The 11,962-nt window shown below is 29.2% G+C and overlaps 1 protein-coding gene across 1 annotated transcript; it reads right to left on the reverse strand.

Annotated features, from left to right (window-relative positions):
- Positions 1-7,822: 7,822 nt before the first annotated feature.
- LOC120200309 (pentatricopeptide repeat-containing protein At2g41720-like) lies at positions 7,823-10,087 on the reverse strand. The gene is made up of 3 exons (XM_039201186.1): positions 9,696-10,087; positions 9,006-9,138; positions 7,823-7,909 (listed from the first exon to the last, which is right to left on the reverse strand). The coding sequence occupies exons 1-3, from the start codon at positions 10,085-10,087 to the stop codon at positions 7,823-7,825; spliced, it is 612 nt and encodes a 203-aa protein (XP_039057117.1).
- Positions 10,088-11,962: the final 1,875 nt, after the last annotated feature.

An 11,962-nucleotide genomic window follows, 5' to 3' on the forward strand; every position in this document is an offset into this window, starting at 1 on the left:
GAGGCTGTAACGGCTAGGACCGAGAGGTGGGTAGTTTGGGGCTGGTAATTCAATCCGACTCGGGTCAATTTTTTTTAAGAAAGTGAGTTCGAGTCGGGTTTTGATAGAGGATGGAAAAAACTTGATGTAATTTAGGGATAATAATATAAATTTATAAAAATTTATTATTATTTTTAATTAAGTCATTATTTTATATCTAGTCGGGTCGGATTATATTTATACTCTAATAATTCAGGTCAGGTCGGAGCCCATGAATAATATATATTTTCGGATTGGATCAAATCGAGTGGAGGATAAGTAGCATAGAGAGATGGGTAGTTGTAGGGATGACAATTTAATATAAAATCGACAGATTTCGACATGATCCAATATGATAATGTCAGATTTAAAAAAAAATATTATTGTTTTAATTAAATCCTTATTTTATGTTGGTCGGGTCAAGTCAGAGTCGGGTGAAGAATATACATATTCAAGTTGTATCAGGTGTGGAAGATATATAATTTTTAAGTCAAATCGAATTCGGATAAATGGTATATATTTTTCAAGTCGAAACTGGTTAATCAAAAATCTTACCCAACCGACCCATTTGTCATCCTCTGTGATAGTTGTGTAAGGTGGTGTTTTTTTTTTACAGAGGTAAAAAATATGCAGTCTGCGGACAACAACTGCAGGCATCTGCAGCATAAGAGGTAGACCAAAAGTCTGCAGTCTGCAAGAAGAAGACTGTTTGTTTTTTAACGTCTGCATACTGCTAAAATGAACTGAAATATAAATAAACTGATTTTTTATACTTAAAAGAGTTTTGCAATGCTGAGATTTAAATAATTTTAGTTTTACAATACTGAAATTTAAATAATCCATACAACTACAATAATAAATTATTTAAAATAAATCAATCCATATTTTAAAATAAATCAATCCATATTTTAAAATAAATTTTTCCATATTTTAAAATAAATCAATCTATATTTTAAAATAAATTTTAAAATAGATTTAAATAATTTTAATTTCTTTAAAGAGGTTTGAAGACCTTTGAAGACATAAAACTATGTCTGCACTAAGAAGATCTCGCGCAGACGTTAAAAGAGTTTATGTCTTCTAAAAAACAAACGGTCTGCGAAACTAAATGTCTGTGCGTGGTCTACACGACGCAGACATAAAAATTTTATAGACCTCACAAAATGAAAACAAATACTACCTAAATCTATGTGGGTTTGTCACCTCAGGTGGCAATAGCAAGGAGTCTCACGACATCGGCCTTGCATGTTTGATTGTTATGATAATTGGATTCCCTTTCCCAGCCAAAGACAAAGAATACCAACGGCACTTATCCATCACTAATTTCAAATTTACTTACTTACCCAACATTATTAACAAAATGTATGAAAAAAAATAAGGATAAATTTTAGTATCTAAACTATCAGTTTTAGTCCGTTTTAATATTTAAAATTTCAATTTTTTTAAAATCATACATAAAATTTAGTTTTTGTTTCATTTTAGAATTTACAATTACACCTCACTTAATTTCAACAATAGTCAAACCATATGAATGATTGAATAATAATCATTGTTCTTATAAATTTTAAGTCTGAGAATGAAGATGTTTGATCATTCATTTTCAAATAATTACAAGTATTTTGAACATATATCACATTGTTGTCTGCAGGTGTGTATGCGTTGTCAATGGTAAAAGCTTATAAACATATATTACTTTATTACATATTATTAATATGTTAATAAATTACCACAAATTCGGATTTATTTACACAAGATTTTTACATTGAATGTCTGCAAATATTGAAATTTGTGGTATTATTATGTAATAATAGTGAAAGAAGGAATAGAGCCAAAAATAAGGTGACGTTTGGTTCGCAAGAATGTTTCTGAGAGAATTGGAATCTGTGAAGGAATTGGAATCTGCCAGGAATTGGAATCCAATTCCATATTCTGTTTGGTTGGCAGGAAATGGAATTGGGATCCAATTTTATATTCTGTTTGGTTCGCAGACATGTTAAATGAATTTGATTTCAGTAATGTAAAATGACATAATTACCCTTCTTGTTTGTTTGCTTTATTTTAGTTTGTTTTACAACTTACATATAGTAATATATTATAAAAAAAATTAAAAAATATTAAATTTTTATTTTATTTTATTGATTATTCATTTCAATAAATTATAAAAATAATGTTAATAAACATCATAAGTTAAAATCATCGTAATCAAAATATGTTAATAAGTTACCAAAAGATAGAGCAATATTTTGATACATTCCAATCGGAGTATGTTAATTAGTTACCAAAAAATATATCAAAAACTATTTTTATTCAATATATGAATTAGAAACCCGACCCGACACGACACGAAATAATAAAAAAATTATTTTTATTCAATAAAAAACATTGACTTAATTGAAAAAAATTGTATATAGAGGAGAATTATTGTAATTATTCCTAAATATATAAGGTAAAATTATATATATTTTTCGGGTCGGGTCCGGTTTTTTTCACACTTAAAAACGAACCCGATCCGACCCGAATATCACACTTAAAAAACCCCGACCCGACTCGACTCGAATGTCACACTTAAAAAACACAACCCGACCCAAACAAAATAAAGTTTCACCCGACCCGACCCGAATATATGAATTAGAAATCCGACCCGAAATAATAAAAAACTTATTTTTATTCAATAAAAACAATGACTTAATTGAAAAAAATTATATATAGAGAGATATTATTGTAATTATTCCTAAATATATAAGGTAAAATTATATATATATATTCGGGTTGGGTATTTTTCACCCTAAACCCGAACTCGACCCGACCCGAATATCACACTTAAAAAAACCGACCCGACCCGACCAAAATAAAGTTTCACCCGACCCGACCCAACCCAAAATAATAATAAAATATTTTTATTCAATATATGAATAAGTTACCAAAAGATTGATGAAGGTAGTATGGCCAAATTTCAATTCCCTCCAACAAGGGAATTGAATTCCATCCATTCTTGGATGGAATTCACTTTCTCTCATTTAATGGAAAGTTGAAGCCATGGAAAACTTGAACCAAACATGGGAAAGTGATGAAATTGGATTTCAATTCCTCCCAATTCTAAGGGATTCATGTCAACCAAACGCCACCTAAGTGACTGAGGTGATGAAATTTGAAATTGGAGGATGCAATTTTCATTTTCATGGGTTTGGTGAACGTATCCACCTAAAACCCTATCCTGTCAAACTTTAAAATGTTTGTGCGCACAAAATTTAGAACCCCCGTTAAAAACAAAAGGGTGAATCGTACTGATCACTCACATTAAAGTTTTGTATATTTTATTTCACTGAATTAAGAAATATATAATATTTGATTATTTTCGTTTTTATTTAATTAATTAAGATTTGATTATTTTTATTTAATTAAAATTGGATCACTAAAAATTAACTGTCATTAGACCTTTAATCCCTTGTTGATGTGATTAATTTGTAAAATTATAAAAGGTAAACTATAAAATGGTCACTAATATTTGAGTAAGTGTTTGTTTCCCCCATTGAAGTTTCAAAAACGATGATTTGGTCACTAAAACATCAAATAGGTCATTGAACAATGATTTTATATCTAATTTAATCCAAAAGTGTTATAAATTTTTGTTTATCATTCAAATTGATTGCTACATGCCTAAAAAAAAGTTAATTTCTAAGTTTTTTAATTAAAAAGTATATATGTAAAAATTGAAGAAAAATGGAAAAATTAGACAATTTTTTTGGGTGAATTAAATATAAAATTATTGTTCAAAGACCTATTCGATGTTTTAGTGGCCAAATTGATGCTTTTGAAACTTTAGTGGGGAAAATGAAAACTTATCCAAACATTAGTGACTATTTGTGTAGTTTACCCTTTTTAATTTTATAAATTCATTATGTCATGTTAGCAATCCGTTAAAGGTCTAACGACAATTAACCCTCATTGACTATATCTTAATTAAAAATAAACGAATGTGGCCAAATTTTATTTATTTTAAATTTAAACGAAAATTATTAATCTTGCAATTTATCCAAAATAATATTAAAGGTTAGTTGATTTTAGTGCAAAGTACACAAAGAGTCCCCAAGCTATATGTTACTACTTTTTTTCCCTGACTATTAAAAGTTATAATTTGATCCTTCAACTTTATGGTGTTGCTTTGTTAAATCTCTGACTATTAAAAGTTACAAAATAGTCACTCGACTATTCATATGTTCCACATTCGTCCTTTTTCGTAAAAAAATTGGCATTCGTCTAAGCTATATGTTAATTTGTTGATTGGGATATATGATAAAGTCAAATCTTACGTTTCCTACTTAGGGGGAGATGGAGGAGAAATTTACTTATAATGAGTTTTTAACCCATTACCAGAGTCGGCCCTAGACCAAGGTAAAAGGGGTGCTCGCCCAAAGCCTACAAATTAAAAAATTAATGTAATATTTTCTCCTTTTTATAATAAACTTAAAAAAATTGTAAAATATAATAATAGGGACATAAATTTATTAAGGTGTCAATTATCATTACTGAATTTTTATATTAATGTTAATAAACTCTTCCACTTCCCATAAAACTCAAATTCAATATTTTTTTCCTATAATTTTAAAAAATTCAATTGAATATCTTTAATTTTGGTCTTTCTAAATTCTCACCATCAATTCACCAATTCTCGTTCCCGATTTTCCATATCAATGAAAAATTTTATTATTGCTATTTTGTTTCTCTTCAAAACTCAATGGAGGAGAAAATTTAAGTATAATTAGTCTCCTTATTTTCTCTTCCATATTTTACAATTCCTCTTAAAATTATTACTCTCACTTTTTAATTTCTCATATTTCTCATAAATACAAAGTCATAATTATTTATCATCAAATGTGGTGCTTGACTAGGATTGAAGATTGTTCATAAAATTCTAAGTAAAATCATGTTTCCAAATTCTAAGAAAAATCATGTTTCCAAATTCTTTCTTTTGATTTTTATATATTTTCAAATTCTAGATAAGAATGTTCTTTTATTTCCAAATGATATGTTATGTATTGAGAAAAACACATTGAAAAACATTGATGTTAACACTATCATCAATGATTTTGCATCAAGAAATGCTTGAACGCAATGTTTTTTTTTAAGTATTTGTTTGCTTAAATATATTTTTGACATTATAATGGATTATTATTTGTTTAATTTAATAAAAAAAGTAATATTACATATTTCTTAAATTTCATTTGAACTACGGACCCATTTTTTTATTTCATCCCGAGCCAAAAAAATATTCATGATCGGCCTTGCCATAACCAGTAGGAGATAGAAGGTTTTAACTGAAAACTTTTAACCATATGTTCTAGAATTTGTTGATAATTAAAGAACTAACGATTTGCTAAATTAAAAAGAATGATATCTAAATGTTTGAATTGAGGACTTGATTATTCTATATGATCAATGGCAATTGTATTTGCATCTGTTGGAATTAAAGATGAGCTCAAATGAACAACCGAATGATTGCCAAGAGTGGTTGAAGTGGATTTGAGAAAAACTTAGGGATTAAAGAGATTTAAGGATGAGGAAATTTATGCACAAAGATTTATAGTGGTTCGACTTTCTCAACCAAAGTCTACATCCACTATCTTAGCTCCCCACTAATGATTTTCTAACAAATTCACTAATTTGTTCTTTCTTTTTCATAGGATAAAGAGATAACCTTTACAAATCCCTATCTTTTCAATGGCTAAGATAGAACCACTCCCCTTTACAAAAGGATAAAAGATGTAAACAATAAAACCTCACAAGGTGTGTGTTTACAAAGTTAAGCTCACTAAAACACTATATTTACAAGAGAAAGGAAAATATGAATGAAAAGCTCTTCTCTTGTGTTTGATTGCTTTGATAGGTGTTCTAACCTTCTTCAAGTGTCATCAACTTGTTTTTATATGTTGGAGTGAGTTTCTGACCATTTCTAGCAGTTGGGGATGTTTTAGAGCCGTTGGAGATTAATTTTCTACAAAATAAAACTACCTAGAACAGGGAGTATTAGTATTCCTTTCATGAGTATCAGTACTACCTTTGTAATATTTAAATAAACTAGCCGTTAAAGATTGTTGGCTTGACCAGTATTGATACAATACTTCATGGTATCGATACCACTGTGTAAAGTAGTATCGGTACCTATTTTACATTCTAAAATTTGAGCAATTTGAAAAACATCTGGTAGTATCGATACTACCTAGAGAGTATCGATATTTCTCTTACCTTTGGTATAGGCACCACATGAACAGTACTGGTAATGTTCATGTAGTATCGATATTGTAAGAATAGTATCGGTACTACGTACCTAGAAAAAATAATTTGTGCTCAAATTCTAGTTTAATGGACTTTGAATTATTTTTGAAAACTTTGAACAAATTCAATTAAGTCCAAAAACATTGATCTTAATTTATTATATCAAAATATTATAAAACATAGTTTAACAATCTCCCCCTTTTTTGAAAAAATATTGTTTTGGCAAAACTCTCCCTTAATAAAATATTTAGTGAAAAAGAGCAATATTTGAAAAATATTAAGTTCCCTCTTTTTCATTTTTAAAATTGAATTTTTCAAACTCATACTTATTACCCTTTTTGTTATATAAAAAATAATTCAACTTTAAAGTTCAAAAATAACAATGGAGAGTAAGTGGTAAATTTTAACAAAAAAATCATTTGAAAAATCAAAACTCTCCCTCAATAAAAACATTCCAAACAAAAATTTGAGTTTAAAGGCATGACACTTAAAAGACATTGAATTTCAACAAAGAAGAACAAATATGTTAATAGCACATGAAATTTAATATATCCAAGTTTAATATACTTTATGCACTATCAATTATAGTATTTAAGTGCATGTGCATAAAACTATCCAAAAATGTTATGCATTTAAAAAATTGATATCAATTGTTAGAGAGATATCATTTGCAATAAATCATGTGCATAAACATTTACATTAAGGTCAAAAATAAAAATTTGTAAAAATAAAGCATTAAAACCATTTTTAACCAAAATTCATTATGATGAACTAAAAATTGTGAAAATTCATTAAAACTTTAAAATGTTTATCATAACATATTTTTAACATACATGATATAGAAAACATAAAATCATTTAAAATCAAAACTCATGCATGCATACAACAATTAGGCAACCAATTAATCAAAACAAAAACATTAAGTTTAGAGGTTACTCATTCCTTTTCAAGTGTGGCTAGAGCATTTGAGTATCTTCACTTTCATCATCATTGCACCAACACACCTACAAGAGACATTTATGTGGATTTAGGTATCCAAATTGTTTTTGATCCTTGAACGTTAGTGCTAATGTCCCTTATTCTCTTTGGAACCCATACTTGTTTAATTTTAAAATGTTTTCATTTCTTTAAAGTACAAGTATGTTCCAAATGGCTATGGAAATGACAATGTAAGCATTTTGTCATTTTTAAATAGGATGAATTGGTTTGAGAAATTATTCTTTTTCCTTTGTTAAGCTTTCAAGCTTAACTTTAAAATCAATATTTTCTTTTTCCAAATCATTAATTTTTATTTTTAAAAGCTCAAAATCATTTTTTAAAATTTCATTTTGCTTTTCAGAATCCAATTTTGTTTTCAAAAGAAAATCATTTTCAATTTTAAATTTTGAAATTAATTTCTTATATTTGGAATTCATAGTCTCAAATTCCAAATACAATTCATCATAAACATCTTGTAACTCATCAAAAGAATATGAATTTAATTCATTTGAGTTAGAAGATACATTGGGCTCTTCAAGAGCTGTTAAGCACACTACCTTTGGTGGTTCTTCTTTCTAGTCACCATGAAGTTCGTCGAGTTTATTCCAAAGCTTTTTGGCATTTGAACAAGAAGAAACTCCTTCATAAACATTGGGACCAAGTGCACAAAACAACATGTGCATGACCTTAGCATTTTGTTGAGTTTTCTTCCGTTGTTGAGCACTCCACTCCTTCTTCTTCTTTGGAGAAAAGTAGTTGTTATTGATCATCTCTCATGCATCAAGATAATTGGATTTGATGAATAGCTCTTCCAATGACAGTAGTTGCCTCCATTGAATTATGGAGGCTTGTTGATCGGTTGAGAGTCTTCCACGCGGAACGAGCCGGAGGTGGAAGCCATCTTCTCGGTTGCTTCAAAAAATGGATAGAGCTTCTTTAAGGATCATCTCAAGGTTGTTAGACCTTCTAATGAGTCAAGCTCTGATAACAATTGTTGGGATTAAAATTGAAGCTCAAATGAACAACTGAATGATTTCCAAGAGGGGTTGAAGTGGATTTGAGAAAAAATTTAGGGATTAAGGAGATTTAAGGATGAGATAATTGATGCACAAAGATTTATAGTGGTTCGACTTTCTCAACCAAAATCTACATCCACTACCTTAGCTCCTCACTAAAGATTTTCTAACAAATTCACTAATTTGTTCTTTCTTTTCCACAGGATAAAGGGATCACATTTACAAATCTCTATTTTTTTCAATGGCTAAGATAGAACCACTCCCCTTTACAAAAGGATAAAAGATGTAAACAAGAAAACCTCACAAGGTAGGTGTTTGCAAAGTTAAGCTCACTAAAACACTAATATTTACAAGAGAAAGAAAAATAGGAATAAAAATTTCTTCTCTTGTGTTTGATTGCTTGGATAGATGTTCTAACATTCTTCAAGTGTCCTCAACTTGTTTTTATATGTTGTAATGAGTTTGTGGTCGTTTCTAGCCGTTGGAAATATTTTAGAGTCGTTGTGGATTATTTTTTTGCAAAATAAAACTGCCCAAAACAGGGAGTGTCGATACTCCTTTCAAGAGTATCGGTACTATCTTTGTAATATTTAAGTAAACTAGCCATTAAAAATCGTTGGCTATATTTTGGAGTCATTGGGGATTAATTTCAAGTCCTTTTGAGAAAGACCAGAAACATAAACTTTTATTACATATATAAATATTAAGGAAATCAAGTACCTTCATCATAGATTCAATTTTTCCACTCCTCCCAAGAAGATGAAGAAGCTGATGCAAAAGCCCAATGGAAACCGAAGGGAACCAAGGCTCCATTAGTTTGATCAGGTCAAGTGTGGTCTTCCAATCTTGTAAACTTGATTCAAACACCCACTGTTAGTTTCTAGTAAGCAGATAAAGCAGACTGATTTTCATGTAAAATGGGGGGAATCTATTTATCTGAAAGCTTCAAAGCAAGTGAAATTAGACATTTGAAGGGAAAACAACACACTTAGATGATGCAGGATAATCCATTCTTATATTTAGACACGGAACAAACAAGGCAACGTCAATAGATATAAGATTACATATTACGCTATTGCTTTGATATTGTAAAGGTAAAGTGACATCTAATTTGGCTCCAGCAAAAACTAGTCATTTCTTCTATCTATGTTCCCCCCTTCAAAATGCAAAAAGGATAAAATTGAGTGTCAATATAAGTGTAGCTACTATGGATTCATTATCATCAAATTCTGGAACTTCTTCAAAAGTTAATTTTCCTCTGCTATAAGGGTAAAAATAGAAAGATCTGCATCAGCTGCAAGCAAGAACACCGGGAGGGGAGAAAAAACAACCCTAAAGAATATCGTTTTAAAAAGGGGCAAAAATTTAATGAAACATGTTTCTTTCAGAAAATATAGACGTGAAACTTACATGCTACAAGCTGATACCATTTCAAATAAAACAGCATCGTTTAAAGGAATTGCTCTCTCTCTCATATATTCTCCTAAAACAAGAACCTTGGTCGGTTGTCCTCCTTTGTTAAAAGCTCGCATTAGAGCTGAACATGCTATAGAATCTGGTTGGATATCATTTTCTTCCATCTCCGGAAAAAGTGCAGAAGCCTTTGCCCAATTTTCTGAAGCACTACACAGCCTTTTCATCATATCAAAGACCTCCCTAGCCTTTTCAGGTAATTGTGATCTTCCATAAGCATTAAGTAGAGAAGTATAAGAAACATCATCTGGAAGGAAACCATTTTGTTTTATCTGGTCAAAAACGGCAACTGCTTCTCTACTCATTCCAAATGAAGCATATGCAGGCATCAGTGTGTTATATGAAAAAAATATTGGGTCTTATACCTTCCGCAAGCATGTATTGAATACAGCCTTACAATTTTCCATCTGTCCGGCAATCTGCTCTTTCCTCTCTCATGGAATTAAATATATCATAGCCTTTTCGTATTGTCCAAGCTTCACCAGGCAATTAGTAGATAATATCCTTTTACTATAAATTAGTAGGATAATATCCCTTTGAAAATTCAATTTCCATTAATTTTTGCATTCTAGGTTCCAAGTGGGGAATGATATCCCTTTGAAAATTCAATCTCAATTAATTTTAAAGTTTCATAGAATATTTTAAACCCTAAACCCAAACATTATTTATTTACCGTAAATTAAAAGGTAAAAAAACATTTTTTTTCGTTATTTAATAATTTTAATTTTCTTAACGTTGACTTGTTAGAATTTCTAAACTTCTATTAGAAATAGCAGAAGTAACTTCTGGTTTTCTGTGTTTATAACTTGATAAAGTAGAAGCAGGAATTGGAATAGCAGTGGTATAGCAGAGGCCGCTATATAGTGGTAGCGGTGGCGGTGGAAAATAGCGGTGTGAAGTTGAATCACACCAATAATAGTGAGTCACTGTTGCAATTTAACGGTTGGCGGCGTTTGATCGAGTTGGGTCAAAAAAGTTCGAGTTATTTGAATTGATAGTTTTATTTTACAACTCGGATTTGATTTGAATTTTTTTGAGTCGATTCGAGTTTACAAAATTTGATTTGAATCGAGTCAAGTCAATTTTTCGAGTTTTTATTTAAATTTAATTATAAATATTTATAATATTTATAATATTAAAATATTATTCGATTTCAATTTAAGTGACTTTCTATAACCATATATACAATACAAATATATTTCTTCATATTTTTTCATGTTTGATATACATATATTATTACAAAGCCAAGAACTCAAGTCAAACTTGAAAATAAATCCACTAGTTACTAAAAATTTTGATTTATTCGAATTGTATTTTACAACTCGATTTGAATTTGAATTTTTTTTGAGTCGAGTCAATTTTTTGAGTTTTTATTTAAATTTAATTGTAAATATTATAATATTATTTTATTCCAATTTAAGTGACTTTCTGTATTTATATATATATAATACAAATATATTTATTCATATTTTTTCATATGTGATATACATATATTATACAAAGCCAAGGACTCGAGTCAAACTTGAAAATAAATCTACTAGTTACTAAAAATTTTGAGTTATTCGAGTTGCATTTTACAACTCGATTTAAATTTGAAATTTTTTCGAGTCGAGTTTTTCAATTTGAATCAAGTCGAAAAATTTGATTTTTGAATCGAGTCAAATTTTACTCACCTCTAGATAGAGTGATCATTTGGGGAGAGAGAGAAGACCTGAATTTGATAACATTAAAAGACCTACTTAGAAGCTGGATTTTATTATGGTAAAAGTATACAAATGGTCTCTGGTTATAGTATAATATTTTATTGAGTTTTTTTTTTTTTTATAAATAAGAGATACAAAATGATCTCTCAATTACAAGGAGTTTTTTTTGTTGAGTCTCTCAACTATTAAAAGTTATAAAACGGCCACTTGACTATTCATTATGTTCCAAACTCGTTTTTTCCGTTAAAAATTTAACGATCGTCTGAGTTGGATATTAATATGTTGACTGAAATATGTTAGTCATTTAAGATTATGAAATCAGATTTTATTATAACTCAGTCAGCAGATTAACGTACAACGTATATTGTTGTCAAGATTTTAATAGAAAATGACGAGTTTAGAATATAATTAATAATAAGGTGACAATTTTATAATTTTTAATAATCTAAAGACTCAACAAAGTAATTTTCTATAATCGAAGAATCATTTTATAATTTGTAA

This window comes from Hibiscus syriacus, unplaced genomic scaffold (assembly GCF_006381635.1).
Source record: "Hibiscus syriacus cultivar Baekdansim isolate YM2019G1 unplaced genomic scaffold, ASM638163v2 tig00005939_pilon, whole genome shotgun sequence".
NCBI classification, from domain to species: Eukaryota; Viridiplantae; Streptophyta; class Magnoliopsida; order Malvales; family Malvaceae; genus Hibiscus; species Hibiscus syriacus.

What these genes read in the sequence shown, in the direction of transcription:
- LOC120200309 (XM_039201186.1), bottom strand. Translation starts at nt 10,087, where the DNA reads ATGCCTGCATATGCTTCATTTGGAATGAGTAGAGAAGCAGTTGCCGTT. An exon ending in ATGGTATCAGCTTGTAGCAT is followed by an intron (nt 9,139 to 9,695) that starts GTAAGTTTCACG and finishes GTTTGAATCAAG; the next exon opens with TTTACAAGATTGGAAGACCA. An exon ending in AAATTGAATCTATGATGAAG is followed by an intron (nt 7,910 to 9,005) that starts GTACTTGATTTC and finishes ATGTTTATGAAG; the next exon opens with GAGTTTCTTCTTGTTCAAAT.